This window comes from Carcharodon carcharias, chromosome 20, assembly GCF_017639515.1.
Source record: "Carcharodon carcharias isolate sCarCar2 chromosome 20, sCarCar2.pri, whole genome shotgun sequence".
NCBI lineage: Eukaryota > Metazoa > Chordata > Chondrichthyes > Lamniformes > Lamnidae > Carcharodon > Carcharodon carcharias.
In genome coordinates, this window is record NC_054486.1 from 39,924,857 (window position 1) to 39,940,646 (window position 15,790).

The 15,790-nt window shown below is 39.8% G+C and overlaps 1 protein-coding gene across 4 annotated transcripts in view; it reads left to right on the forward strand.

The window, feature by feature from the left end:
* Positions 1-15,790, forward strand: part of scfd1 (sec1 family domain containing 1) — a 247,864-nt gene that overhangs the window by 21,931 nt on the left and 210,143 nt on the right. For all 4 annotated transcript variants that reach the window (XM_041214893.1, XM_041214895.1, XM_041214894.1 and 1 more), the window contains exons 6-10: positions 256-343; positions 4,028-4,117; positions 4,728-4,783; positions 8,041-8,126; positions 11,732-11,831. In XM_041214893.1, coding sequence (XP_041070827.1) covers positions 256-343; positions 4,028-4,117; positions 4,728-4,783; positions 8,041-8,126; positions 11,732-11,831 — 420 coding nt within the window. The remainder of the gene's footprint in view (positions 1-255; positions 344-4,027; positions 4,118-4,727; positions 4,784-8,040; positions 8,127-11,731; positions 11,832-15,790) is intronic.

The window sequence follows — 15,790 nt, forward strand, 5'->3', positions numbered from 1 at the left end:
ATGCTGCGGAGCTCAGATGTTAGGGCCTTGAATACCTTGAAAGTACCTTGAAGCTAAGCCCCAGAAAACAAATTGCTGGGATAATGTGATTAAAACATTCAGATTGAAAGTGAAAATAGCAATCTAAAGTTTCAGTTCCAACATGTTTGTGCTATGTCAGTTAATCCCAAGCAAATTTTGTATTTACATAACAATATGTACAGTTGAAACATCATTCTGCCCTTGCTTCCAATTTTACTATCCTTATTTTTTCAGGTATTTGATCAATATCTAAACTTTATCACTTTGGAAGATGACATGTTTGTGTTGTGCAACCAGAACAAGGAGCTTATCTCATATCATGGTATTGGTTTTAATCTCTTATTCAGTTCTGTAGTTGATAAGTGCATGAATAATGTTTTTTGGAAAAATGATTCATTTAGGCTCAAGCCAGTTTTTGATGGTTCAAAATAACAAACACACAATGTATAAAAATAATTCTTGGAATAAGATGTAGGTGCAGACAAAATGAAAATTGTGTATTTGCTTCAGAATGGGGTTGATCCAGACTTTGGACTTATCTGCAGGTGAACCAGGAGTGCATTAGAGTTGTCAGCGAAAGGTGTTCATTTCAAAATGTATCTGGCTATCTTCAAAATAACGGTATTGTAAGACGCACCACTGAATAGCCAAATAAATTAACTGGCTTGAAACATAACATTTTTCCTTTCAGGATGCATGTTTGTTATATTTTAAAAACAACGTATGTCCAAGATGCATTGAAAAAGCTGATGTTAGGCACTGTCTATAGAAAAATTATGTTGAAAATGTTAACATTTTGGTACAGTTACATCTGTTGATAATGTTATAATGGGTCTTTACAATATTGAAAGATCTGCCACGTTAAATTAACAACATAACCCATTACTGGCACTGACAGCATGCAGTTGTGCTAAAAAGGCATTGGTGAATTAGGACTTTGTAGCCTTTATCAGAATTCATTGATGTTAGGATGAAAGAAAAACATTTGGTATTCTGACACAAATATATCTGGAAAGGATTAGTCCTCACCTCTACTTGAGAGTGAAATCAAATGCGCTTTTCAATGCCGCCAAACCAATATCACGCATTGCCCAGGTATTGACACATTCTCGGGTTTCATTTATAGCCCACCCAGCCAGCTCCTAATGTACATCTCCAGAGCTTGCCCTGGCTTTGTTTTAGCCTCTTCGAGTACTTTTTTACTCTTTCTTTACTGCACTCCAATTTATTTTTAATAATTTCTTTCCGAGATTTTAATTACATAATGGGCTAGAACTTCTGAGGAGTGGCAATCAACTTTGGATTGCCAGTCCTCCCCTTTTTACTTACACTGGAATGCAGCTGCACCTTTCTTGCCCGATCTTCCAACCTAGGCCGGGTGAGATAAGCGCAGTGCAACAGGCCCCTGAGGCCTTCAGTCGAGTGCGGTTGAAGTGGGGCAAGTGAAGTCATGCCTCCTTTTTTATGGCATTAGTTGCTTTAAAGCAAGTAAGTTAAAATGTCCCAGCCACTTTGAGAAGCCAGAGAGAAGGCAAGGTATGGTTACCCAGAAGTTGGAAGTGGTTTTAATTCTTCTAACTTTTCCTGGGTTAAAGCTCCTCAAGCCTGGTAAGACAGTCGGAACCATCCAAAGTCTTCAATATATATCGGAGTTTTGGATGGTTCCCACTGCTGGGTAATTGTCCATTGGAAGTTTGAACTTCCCTGGTAATTCCCCTGCATCCCTTGTATGGGGAACTCTAGGGTGTGTGGGGGGAGCCCCCTAGCGCATCTTCCCTGGTACCACCCGGGCCAATATTTTGAAGCTAAGGGCCCTATTTGCTCACCGGTGTCAACTTCTACTTCCTGTCAAAATTCCAATATCTTGCCTCTGTTCTGTCTAGTCATGCTTATTTTCTTTCAATCTTTTCTATCCATTTTCTGATAATTTAACAACTAATAAACTTGTAAAAATAACCTGAGATCATGCCTCCGGACGATAAAGGCAACTCTCTTTAGCTTTAACCGCCACCTTGAGAATCAGCACCACCTGTGTGCCACCACTCACCTGCCTCCACTCCAGATCTGGATCCTGAACTATCTATATCTTTGTCAAGTGTGTTTTGCAGCTTGATCCTTGGTCAGCTTACATCACTTCTGCAAAGCATGTTTTTTGACACTTTGTAACCCAGCACCTATCCGTGTTTTTTCAAATAGGCACCATGATCCAGTGCAATCTTTCATTAATCGTATCATAAGAAATAGGAGCAGGAGTAGGCCATTTGGTCCCTCCAGCCTGCATCATCATTCAGTAAGATCATGGCTGATCTGACTCCACTTTGCTGCTGGCCCCCACAATAACCCTTGATTCCATTGTGGGTTAAAAATCTCTAACTTGGCCTTGAATATATTCAATGACCCAGCCTCCACTGCTGTCTGGGGTAGAATATTCCAAAGACTAATGACCCTCTAAGAGATTAAATTCTTCCTGATCTCTGTCCTAAATGGGAGACCCCTTATTTAAAAACTCTGCCGTCCAGTTCTAGATTCTCCCACAGCATCTACCCTGTCAGGCCACCTCGGATGTTTCAATGAGATCACCTCTTGTTCTTCTAAACTGCAATGAACATAGGTCCTCATAAGATAATCCCTTCATCCCAGGAATCAGCCTAGTGAACCTTCTTTAAACTACTTCCAATACAAGTATATCCCTTCCTGAATAAGGAGAGCAAAACTGTACAAAGCACTCCGGGTGCGATCTTATCAATGCCTGTACAGTTTCCCTACTCCCTTTGCCCTGCAATGGACCAACATTCTATTCGCCTTGCTAAATACTTGTGATAACTGCATACTAACCTTTTGTGATTCATGTGCAAGGACATCCAGATCCCGCTGCACCACAGCATTCTGTGATGTGTCTCCTCCATTTAAATAATATTCTTGCCAAAATGGACAACTTCATTATATCTTAATTTAATATTTCATTTTCCCACAGCATACTCCATCTCTCACACTTAACTTAACCTATCTGTAACCTATCTACTCACTTAACCTATCTGTATCCCTTTGAAGGCTCTGTATCCTCTTCACAATCTGCTTTCTTACCTATCTTTGTATTGTCAGCAAATTTGGCTACAATACCCTCAATCCCTTCATCCAAGTTGTCAATGTAGATTGTAAATGTTAGAGGCCGCAGCACTTATTCCTTTTGCACTCCACTAGTTAACAGTTTGCCAACCTGAAAAGACTCATTTATCCTGACTCTCTATTTTCTGTTAGCAAAGCCTCTGTCCTTGCTATAATATATCACCTCCAACACCATGAATTCTAATCTTGTGTAGTAACCTTTCATGTGGCACCAAATTGAATGCCTTTTGGAAATCCAAATGCATGGCATCTACTGATTTCCTTTTATCCTTTCTACTTGTTATAGACAAATAATTCGTCTCAAGGAACTCTAATAAATTTGTCAAGCATGATTTCCCATTCATGAAACCATGTTGACTCCGATTGATTGTATTATGATTTTGTAAATGTCCTGCTGCTACCTCTTTAATAATGGATTCTAGCTGGTTCCCAAGCCAGATGTTGGGCTAATTGGTCTATAGTTTCCTGCTTTCTGTCTCTCTCCTTGAATAAGGATGTTACATTTGCAGTTTTCCAATCCACTGGGAGCTTTCCAGAATCTAGGGAATTTTGGAAGATTATAACCATATGCATCCACTATCTCTCCGGTCACTGCTTTTAAGATTCTAGGATGCAGGGCATCAGGTCCAAGGGACTTGTCAATCTTTAGTCCCATTAGTTTTCCTGGTACTTTTTTCTCTTGGTGGTGATTGTTTTAAGTTCCTTCCTCCCTTTTGCCTCTCTATTTTCTACTATTCTTGGGTTTTTTTTGTCTTCTGCCTGTTACCTTCCCTGTCCTGCTTGCACCTATCCTTCTCCTCTAGCCCTCCTTCCTCCCTGTCTTTCTATGCACGTGATTTGACATTTTTTTCAACATTACTTGATATAATCTTGCTTTCAGCGATCAATAGACCTGATATCACTGACAGTGAAATGGAAATCATTATGGACACGCTGGTGGACAGCCTCTTCTGCTTCTTTGTTACAATGGGTAAGTACAGTACAACAAATTCTTACACGTATTACCATGGGCTCTTTTAAGACTAGAATAATATATCAAACGGTTTAAAGAAAATTCCCTGCTTTATGCATTTCTTAAATACTGCTTTATAAAATGAGGTAGTAAGAAGTTTACTAAAAATTGTTATTTTTGTTATTGAATATTATATGCTGGAACCTAGTATTTGAGAAATTGGAAAAGCAGTAAATCTTTCACCAGGTTGAGTGTGAGAAGTTTACAGAATTAAGTTAAATGCTACAAAAATGTAGCAATAAGACTAATTTGGGTTGACCAGTTGTGAAAGCAAGTATTTTATGTCACACAGTCGTTGATCGTGATGCATGATTGCACCTCTACAGTTCCCATTTGTTGAGTTTCAAATTTCATGGACAGAATTATAGACAGAAGTCAGGCAGAGGTAAACTGGATATCCAGAGGAAACTGCCAGACTGCACTTCTGCTGTCTAGTTCAAAGTGAGGAAAGCGTGAGTGATGTGAGGAACAGGGAAAAAAAACTAAAAGAAATGTTAGCCTCTTATTCAAAAGTAAATAAATTTTGCAAACTTTAAGTCTTGTAACCTGATAGCCTTCTTTCCATTAGGTGCTGTTCCAATTATACGAAGCCCTCGAGGAAATGCAGCTGACATGGTAGCAGTGGTAGGAAATTCATTTTAATTTCTTTCAATTTACGTGATAGAAAATCCATGGTTCTTTTTAAGAACTGGACATAATATAAAATTCAAAGACTTGCATTTATGTAGCTATCAGTTATTTAAAAGTCACATTATCTAGTGTTAGAAAGTTTTGTTTCCATCAGTCAGTGAAGCAAATCAACTTAATATGTAGTTATTTCAGTTGATAGTATTCTCACCTCTAAGTCTATAGGGTTTGAGAGAACCACAGTGTCGGATGAACTATTAAACTAACGTCCCATTTGCCTGCTCATATAAATGTTAAATATCCCATGAGGCTATTCAAGGAAAAGCATTTGTGATCTGTAAGCTAGTTTCCAAAGTTGATGCCAAAATAAAAATGTTTTTTATATAACACTAATACTTCTCAATTTGATGAATGCAAAATTCACAGAGAACTTTTGTGAATATTAAGTTAATAAACCTGCTAAGGGACTGCCACTGATTGCAAACGCAGTTCACTCTGAAAGTATGCTGGACAGACTCTCAGTAGCAGTGACTGAGCAACTTGAACATAATAAATTCCAAGGCACTTCAGGACTGAATCAGATAATTGGACTAACCATATAAATACTGTGGCTACAAGAGCAGGCCAGAGGCTAGGAATAGTGCAACAAGTAACCCACCCCCTGACTCCCCAAAGCCTGTCCACCATCTGCAAGTCAGGAGAGTGATGGAATACTCACCACTTGCCTGGATGAGTACAGCTCCGACAACACTTAAGAAGCTAGGCACCATCCAGGACAAAGCAGCCCACTTGATTGGCACCACATCAACAAATGTTCACTCCCTCCAACATCGACGCAGCTGTGTGTACCATCTACAATATGCAATGCAGGAATTCACCAAGGTTCCTTCGACAGCACCTTCCAAATCCACGACCATTACCGTCTAGAAGGACGCGGGCAGCAGATAGATGGGAACACCACCACCTGGAAGTTCCCCTCCAAGTCACTCACCATCCTGACTTGGAAATATATCGCTGTTCCTTCACTGTTACTGGGTCAAAATCCTGGAACTCCCTTCCTGACAGCACTGTGGGTGTACCTACACCACATGGACTGCAACGGTTCAAGAAGGCAGTTCACTTTCACCTTCCCAAGGGCAGCTGGGGATGGGCAGTAAATGCTGGCCCAGCCATCGAAGCCCACATGCCATGAATGAATAAAAAAATTGACACGAAGCCACAGAAGGAGACATTAGTGCAGTTAATAAAAGATTTGGTCAAAGAGTTCAATTTTAGGGAGCATTTTAAAGGAGGAATGAAGGTGGGTGGGAACTCCAAAGCATAGGGCCTCAGTAAATCAGGGATACATCATTTGATTTAAACAGAATATGATTTTTCTTAGAAAGCTTTAGCTTGCTTTGAAAAGTAAACAGCATTGAAATGGATCTATCTGCGCATTTGCAGCAAATATTCAATAAATAAAGCAGTTTTGACAGTTAAAAAAAATTCACACCATGGGCTAATTTGGGCCAAGTAATGGTAATTTTTCAGGTGTCACACTTCCAAATTGGTGGACAGGAAGCATGTGCATATTTTCAACAGCTGTGTCTCCTGCTAATGCAAGTTGGCCACAAAGATCGCCTTCGATACATGTATGCCAATGTGCACTGGTCTGAGCATGTGCAGAAAACCAGTGGTGCTGTGCCCCTGTGTACGATTTTAATAAATAGCCATAGTGCAGGGAGCAGGAGACAGTGTTTCATATTCTGAGTATTTGCATATTCCGTACCAAGGTGATTAAAGCTATACTTCGCCATAGAAACCAGTCCAGCTCTCATGCCTTATTTTTCTTTCAAATACTGAAGAAAAAGAAACTCAATGCAACCACATGTAGCACAATGAGAGCAGTATCATGCCATTCAAACTTCAAAGCACTGCTTCACAATCTAATTGTGCCAGAGCTGCTTTGGTTTTTGGAATAATCTATTTTCCCCATTGTCAGCAGCTTTGCAAAACCATATAACCTTATATTATCAACTTTATCTTATTATCGAGAAAGTAAATGAGGCATTTTGGAGTTTACGAGGGAAAATAAACTTGCATTTTGTCTTTGCTTACTTTTTATTTATCAGCCTCTTGTGATGCATAAGAGGGTAGCTTGCTACAACATTGGTGTATGGAATCAAATGGAAATTAAAATCCTGTAAGGGACAAGGGAATTTTATGTACTTTTGAATAAATTAGGCAATTTAAATTTGAATGACTACAAGTGCAATAGTTCCCTTCACTGAAAAACACTGAAATCAGGAGTGTGGTGTACACAGACATCACCAGCAAATGGAATCCATCGCTTGCAATGATGTCACTTCGGTACAACAGTGTGTGCACCTCATTGGCAGCAAACAGAACCGTTTTCAACTAGAAGTGTTCCACCATTTGGCTAAGAATAAGCAAGAGCTGTCCTTCACTTATGCCTGAAACAGATGTTGACCCCTTTGCATATCCAAATAAGGGTCTGACATCTGTTTCAAGTCCCTCCTGTAACATTGGTTTGCCCTGCTGGGGTAAAAAGCACTTATTGTTATATCAATAAAAACGGTGAGGAAAGAAACAATTTTTGTACATTACAACAGTGACTACACTTTAAAAAATGTACTTTTATTTACTTTATAGAGCTTTGGGGACATCCTGAGGTCACGAAAGGTGCTATATAAGTCTGACTGTCTGTCTTCCCTTTATGTTGTGCCTTCCCTGACTTTAGGATATCCAAAGTGTTTTACAGATTATGAAGAACCTTTGAAATGTAGCCACGGTTGCAAAATAGTAAGCCAAAATAAATATCCAGAAACTGTGGCTCTAAGCTGTTTGAGGCCCCAGTTATTCTACCAACTCCCCCAACTCCACAGCTCCCGCCCCTATCCCTGGTCCTTCCTCTGTATCTCACCCAGTCCTTTCACAGACCACCCCTAAATCAATCGTTCATCTGACTCCTGATCTTCAGTCCAGCCGCTCACCTACTTGCTGCTTCCACAGTGTCATTCTCATTGTAATGAGGTCTTAAGCCCAATATCTAAGGCTCCTCGGACTTCACTATTTACACATACTTCCCACAATCTAATGTATAATTTGAAGTTTAAGTCCTTATTTCTATGTATAACAAACTACTAGTCTGTACTGTTCATATGAATTGTCATATCTAAGAGTACTAGCTTTTTGATGCTTTCCTTTCTGCTTAAAAATTATAGACATTTTTTGCAATTCTACTTTTTTTTTAGAAATTGGATAAGAAGCTGCGAGAAAATCTGCGAGATGCCAGAAATAGTCTCTTCACAGGGGACGGTCTTGGTGGAGGACAATTCAGGTACAATAAAGTGTTACGATCCTTGGCCAGACCCTGGGACATCGGTTGAGGTCCAGTTAGGGACCAATAACACTTTGTTTAAAATAGTCAAAGGTTGAGGTTAAAGACTCTGGCTTTTGGAATGAAACCATAAGATTCCAGGGGTTCTGAACAAACTTTACTATACAAAATTAAAAAAGTAAAATAATTTACTAATATACGCACCTCATACACTAGCATTCAGAATTAACTTGAGGTCCACATGGATTAACAGCCACCCTACAGAGTAAATGACAGATGCAACCAAGACAGAGTGCATGGATTTCTCAAGAACTCACCTAAAAGCCAGCTTTCACTGTGAGTTATACAATCTCTTTAAAAAAACTGTCTTCTTCACAAGGGATTCCAATTCTATCCAAAGACCTAGCCTTCAAACTCCCTCAAAGATGCTGTGACTCAGACTGCCTTAATGACTGCTCCCTTGCAGGGTTTGCTCCTCAGAACGTCTCCCGAATCCTGACTGCTATTTCCTAACATCAGGAACTTAATTCTCTGTTCAGAAATCAATCCTGGCTATAAGAAAATGCCTCTTTGAAGTTGAGCAAAATTTAAACAAGCTTTGAAAAAGCATTTGCACTTACTTTCTGTATGACTTCTTGTGTATCTAGTTAAATCACTGAACATGAGAACGAGCTTCTTCCAAAATTAGAATTGATGGAACGACTCTTGTAATTTCTACAATTTATTTGGATTCTGACACAAGCTGGAAGTAATTCCTTTTGAGAGTTTTAGTGAAGTGATTATCTAGAGTTTTAGTGAAGGGCTTATTTATATCATTTGTTTATGGTTTGGGTGCTCTAACCATTATATCATATTATAAATGATATAAAAAGCAAAATTGCATTGTGTTTTAATGTGCATGTCACTGCTAAACCTAATTGTCTCGATAATAACATTTTCCCTCCGGAGGGTGGGGGTTGGTGTTAAATAGTGAGCATAACCCAGAACCCATTGCGCGTGAGCCTTTAGGGGTATTGGAGTGTCCTGCCATGGATCGGCAGGATGCTTATAATCATATTTAATTCAAGCTCCAATAGTACAGTTAGGTGCCCAATTTGAACTTAAGATTTTCTATTTAGATATTCTTGAAAGTAAGGAGAACAAAAAATCTCAGTGGTTTACTAAGCTAGCAATTCCTTCTGAAATTCTAGTTCGGTCTATTTTGCAACTTTTAACTTCATGATGTGAGGTTTTTTTTGGCTGGTTGTTCAAACAACTACTTTGTTTTTATTTTGAAGGCTAGAAAGGGGAGCGATTCATCAGTGTGAATGTTAAAACATGATTTCTCTCATATAAATGAAACAGCTAATACTGTAATTACTGTAGGGGATTGATTAGAGTACGAGAATAAGCTTGCAGGGCGCTTAAAAACTGACTGTAAAAGTTTCTATAGGTATGTGAAGAGAAAAAGATTGGTGAAGACAAATGTAGGTCCCTTACAGTCAGAAACTGGAATTTATAATGGGGAACAAAGAAATGGCTGACCAGCTAAATACATACTTTGGTTCTGCCTTCACAAAGGACGACACTAATAACGTACCAGAAATGTTGGGGAACACAGGGTTTAGTGAGAGGGAGGAACTGAAAGTAATAAGTATTAGTAGGGAAACGATGTTGGGGAAATTGATGGGATTGAAGGCCGGTAAATCCCCGGGGCCTGAATCTACATCCCAGAGTACTTAAGGAAATGGCCCTAGAAATAGTGGATGCATTGGTGGTCATCTTCTGAGATTCTATAGGCTCTGGAACAGTTCCTACAGATTGGAGGGTACCTAATGTAACCCCACTATTTAAAAAGGGAGGCAGAGAGAAAACAGGGAATTATAGACCAGTCAGCCTGATGTCAGTAGTGAGGAAAATTCAAGAGTCCATTGTAGAAGATTTAATAGCTGAGCACGTGGAAAACAGTGGCAGAATCAGACAGAATCAGCATGGATTTATGAATGGGAAATCATGTTTGAAAAATCTACTGGAATTTTTCGAGGACGTAACTGGTAGAGTTGATGAAGGGGAGCCAGTGGATGTGGTTTATTTGACTTTCAGAAGGCTTTTGACAAAGTCCCACATAAGAGGTAATCTACATCCCAAGGTACTTAAGGAAATGGCCCTAGAAATAGTGGATGCATTGGTGGTCATCTTCTGAGATTCTATAGACTCTGGAACAGTTCCTACAGATTGGAGGATAGCTAATGTAACCACACTATTTAAAAAAGGAGGCAGAGAGAAAACAGGGAATTATAGACCGGTCTATAGACCAGGGAGCAAAGAGTAGGAATAAATGGGTCTTTTTCCAAGTGGCAGGCAGTGACTAGTCGGGTACCACAGGGATCGGTGCTGGGACCCCAGTTATTCACAATATATATTAATGATTTAGATGAGGGAATTAAATGTAATATCTCCAAATTTGCAGATGACACAAAGCTGGGTGGGAGGGTGAGCTGTGAGGAGGATGCAGAGATGCTTCAGTGTGAGTTGGACAAGCTGAGTGAGTGGGCAAATGCATGGCAGATGCAGTATAATGTGGATAAATGTAAGGTTATTCATTTTGGTAGCAAAAACAGGAAGGCAGATTATTATCTGAATGGCTATAAATTGAGAGAGGGGAAAGTGCAACGAGACCATGGTGTCCTTCTACACCAGTCGCTGAAGGTAAGCATGCAGGTGCAGCAGGCGTAAAGCAAGCAAATGGTATGTTGGCCTTCATAGCCAGAGGATTCGAGTACAGAACAGGGATGTCTTGCTGCAATTGTACAGGGCCTTGGTGAGATCACACCTGGAATATTGTGTGCAGGTTTGGTCCCCTTACCTGAGGAAGGATGTACTTGGTATAGAGGGAGTGCAGCGAAGGTTTACCCAACTGATTCTTGGGATGACGGGGCTGACATATGAGGAGAGATTGAGTCGATTCGTATTATATTTGTTGGAGTTCAGAAGAATATGGGGTGATCTCATAGAAACCTATAAAATTCTAACAGGACTAGACAGGGTAGATGCAGAAAGGATGTTCCCGATGGTGGGGGATTCCAGAACCAGGGGTCACAATCTGAGGATATGGGGTAGACCATTTAGGACTGGGATGAGGAGAAATTTCTTCACCCAGAGAGTGGTAAGCTTGTGGAACTCGTTACCACACAATGTTTTGGTCTCTACTTTCTATGTTTTCAAGAAGGAGTTAGATATAGCTCTTGGAGTGAAAGGGATCAAAGGGTATGGGGAGAAAGTGGGAGCTACTGAGTTAGATGATGAGCCATGATCATAATGAATGGTGGAGCAGGCTCGAAGGGCTGAATGGCCTACTCCTGCTCCTAGTTTCTATGTTTCTGTGTAATTGCTAAAAGCTGCATTAATATTTTATAGTAAACCGTCTATAATTTAAAGCTCTCATGATTTAAGTTTTCGTTTGGAAAAGCAAAGAAATATTATGACATGCTGTAAACTTAGTTTAAGCTTGTTGGCAAGTGTTTGTTATTGTTATTTTGGCCTAGAAAACATCCAGTTTGTTTGATCTGTGATATTATTTGTGTGCTTTGCAGCTTTTTTTTCATATGTTTACTTTTCATTGACAGTTTCCAAAGACCGTTATTAATTCTTGTGGACAGAAATATAGATTTGGCGACCCCATTACATCATACATGGACCTACCAAGCTCTTGTTCATGATGTTCTGGTAAGAAAGTAATTAGCACTCTTATTTGATTCTGACAGTAGAATTATTTTCTAACTATTAAGTACAAAGTAATGTAGTTCAGTAATTATAAAAGTGCATAGTATTAACAGAAATGATAAACTATGGCCCAGAACTTGTAGAAAATATAACAATGTCTGAATCGCCCATTATGTTATTAATGCACAAATTGAACAGCAACTTGTATCAAGGAAAAGATAACCCATGAATTGAGATACACCACAAGTTGCTGGCCACTTTGCGTTGCTCTGTTATTAGCTTTGCAGAAACCCCAGAATCTTGCCCTTAACCTCCCCATGATTTTCATGAAGTTGCTGCATTTGCAGATGAGTTGCCCATTAAACTCATGACACAACTTTGCCTAGCGACTACTAGCGTACCATAATGATTGTCAGTCATCTGTTGCCCAGAAAGTGGACAATTGTAGGTGTGGATGTCAGGCAGCATCTGTGGGGCAGCAGACTGAATGGGTTTAATGTACATGGCGTTGCAATCCGAGTCGGATTGCACACGATCCTAGTTACTTACCCTTAAATGAAGTCAGGTGAGAAAGGTGCAGAACAGCAGGTTCCCAAGACTTTGTGTTGAGGGCAGCTGATTGGAAAGTAAGGAAAATGTGCCCCCTTTTTTTTTTTACAGAATTAGCTGCAGTAAAGCAGGTAGGCTTAAAGGTCCAGGCACTTTGAGAAGATAGGGAGAAGATAAGTTTATGTAAGTGGATAAGTGGATAGAATGGCGGGGTGGGGGTAGCAATCAGGGTGTGGAGAGAGCTGCAGGTGGGAGGGGGGGAGGTCCCGTTGGGGTGTGGTGGTGGGGGAGGGCTGGTTAGTACTGTAGCTACCCAGAGATTAGAAGTGGTTTTAATTCTTATAACTTTTTCTGGGTAACTATTACTGGAAGGTAGTTGGAACCATCCAAAGTTTGTGATTTAAATCACAGTATGAGATGGTTCCCATTGCAGGGCAATTGCCCAATGGAAGTTTGAGCTTCCTGGGCAATTGCTGTGCAATCCTTGAGTGAGGACTTCCTAGGCTGATTGACCAGGTACGATGCCCCATTAACGGAAGTTATGGGCTCGTGCTTCAGGTTATTAACCTTTATTACTTTACCTTATTACTCCCTTCATCTTTCTGTTGGTCCATACTTTCTTTCCTTCTCTTTCTGCACCAACTTTTAATTCATGCTCCTTCTCCTGTTCGCTTCTCCATTGTTTAACAGGCTAAGGAAATACACATTGTTCACCAGGGTCTCAGATGCCCTTGTTGCCCATTAAGCTCACACTCCCAACAACTTTGTGGGCAGAATTTTTAAAACTTATACCTGCATAAACTGAAGACTGAGGGGCGACCTGATCAAGGTGTACAAGATTATGAGGGGCATGGACAGGGAGCAGCTGTTCCCCTTAGTTGAAGGGTCAGTCATAACGGGACATAAGTTCAAGGTGAGGGGCAGGAAGTTTAGGGGGGATGTGAGGAAAAACTTTTTTTACCTAGAGGGTGGTGATGGTTTGCAGTGTGCTGCCTGGGAGGATGATAGAGGCGGGTTGCCTCGCATCCATTAAACAGTACCTGGATGAGCACTCGGCACATCATAACATTCAAGGCTATGGACCAAGTGCTGGTAAATGGGATTAGGTAGGTAGGTCAGGTGTTTCTCGTGTTGGTGCAGACTTGATGGGCCGAAGGGCCTCTTCTGCACTGTGATTCTGTGATAAACAGGCCTAACTAATAGGACATGCCCCCTGCAAAACAATCTGGGCCTTTATTTTCTCAAATACATGCACATGAATTCAGTGTTAACCTGCACTTACCAGTAGATGGTGCAGTGATGCTACAAAGATTTTATTTCCTTCTATGCAAGTGAGGCATTTCTAGCTGGTTGTAAAGCTACCCTTAGTAGCAGTACCACTTAATGTTGAATAAAATACATATTTTAATTATAGAAATTATCATGGAGTGCAACTTGCGAAATGTTTTAATATACTGATTCAGCAAAGAGGATGGTTGAGATCATTAGCATCTGGTTCTAAAAACTGATATTGCTCAAATAATCATTGCCTATTAATATAAATAATCCAACATATGTTTGCTGCAATAAGGATCTGTGGGCTGGCTGGCACGCAAGAACTTGAGATCGGAATAGGTCATATGGCCCCTTGAGTCTGCTTCATCATTCAACGACTAAACTTCTACATCAATTCCACTTTCCTACCTTATTGGCGCCCAAGAATCTATTGATTCTTGAATTTAGTTATTGACTGACCATCTACATCGCAAAAAATTCCCAAGATTCATAACACTTTTAGTGAACAACTTCCTCCTCATCTCATTCCTAAATGGCTGATCTCTTATTCTGAGACTATGATTCCTAGTCCTAGACTGTCCTGCCAGGGCAAACAGTTTCTCAGCATCAACCCTGTCAAACCCTCTAAGAACTTTATGCATTTCAAAGAGATCACCTCTCATTCTTCTACATTCCAAAGAATATAGGCCATTCTACTCAAGCACTTTTCATAGTTCCACCCTCATCCCAGGAATCAACCTGATTGATTTGGTCTTTGTTGCACCCCCCTGTAAAGCAAGTATATCCTTCCTTTGGTAAGAAGACCAAAATTGTAATAGTACTAAGAAAAAAAGAAAATACTGCGGATGCTGGAAATCTAAAGTTAATAAAAAGAAAACGCTGGAAAAACTCAGCGGGTCTGACAGCATCTGTGGAGAGAGAAACAAAGTTAACTTTTTGAGTCTGTATGACTTCTTCAGAGCTCTGAACAAGAGTCGTATGGACTTGAAAAGTTAACTTTGTTTCTCCACAGATGCTGTCAGACCTGCTGAGTTTTTCCAGCGTTTTCTTTTTTTTATTTGTAACAGTACTCTTGGTATTGTCTCCAACGCCCAAAAATTTCAGCAAAACTTCCTTACTCTTAATCTTTATTGTAAGTGGGCTGGAAAACCAATGTTTGTAAGTGTCTCACCTTTTAAAAAAGTATTCTACTTTTCCATTCTTCCTACCAAATTAAATAATTTCACACTTCCCCATACTGTACTCCAACTTGCCTTCTTGCCCTATCATTTATCCAAGATAAATGGAAGCCTGGAAAACTTTAGAAGGACAATCATGCTGTGTGTGTGTATATATATATATATATATATATCTTTATGTAATGTTACAATTCAGGCTCACACCAGGTACTTGTGTCCAACGTAAAAAAGAACACTCCCATGGGCAAGCCTTCACTCCCTATGAACTGAAAAGCAACCTTCTCCATGAAATAATTAAGATAATGTGCCCCACATCTCTAACTGAAGACAAGTAGGTCCTGCGTTACATCTTGCACCATTTCAGAAAACTTAATATTAGCCACACCGGGCACATTCTTAACTCACTGTCAACTTCATAGGTGACAAAGTAAACAATAACTGGGAAATATTGAAGACAGTCAAAAGCCAGAGGTCTGGATCCAGTTCGTGACTGATTAAGCATACAAACTGCCGGATCAGGTGCCTTTAAGAACAATCTTGCAGAACCGTTATAAAACTTTCAAAGGGGAGATAATAGTCTGGATGCTGTCCCTTGCAGCATTTACATGGACAGAACCAAATTAGCTAAGACTTGGTAGTACGAAAGTATTTTTGATGAGAATTTCTTTTTAATCCAAAGCATTCTTGACAATCATTTTTCATGACAACATGGATACAAAGTTAGTTAAAGGATAGAAGTCACTGATTGATAGATGTTTTATTAACTGAAATGGTGTTCCCAGAGGCCATCATTGGGATCATTGTTTCCCTCAATATATATAAATGATCGAGACTCAGGTTACAGGGGCACATTGTCAACATTTGCAAATGCCTGAAAAAATGTGGAGTGTTGTGAACTGCAAGCATAAGAGGAAAATATCTTCACAATAACTGATACAAATTTTGTAAATTTCAATGCGA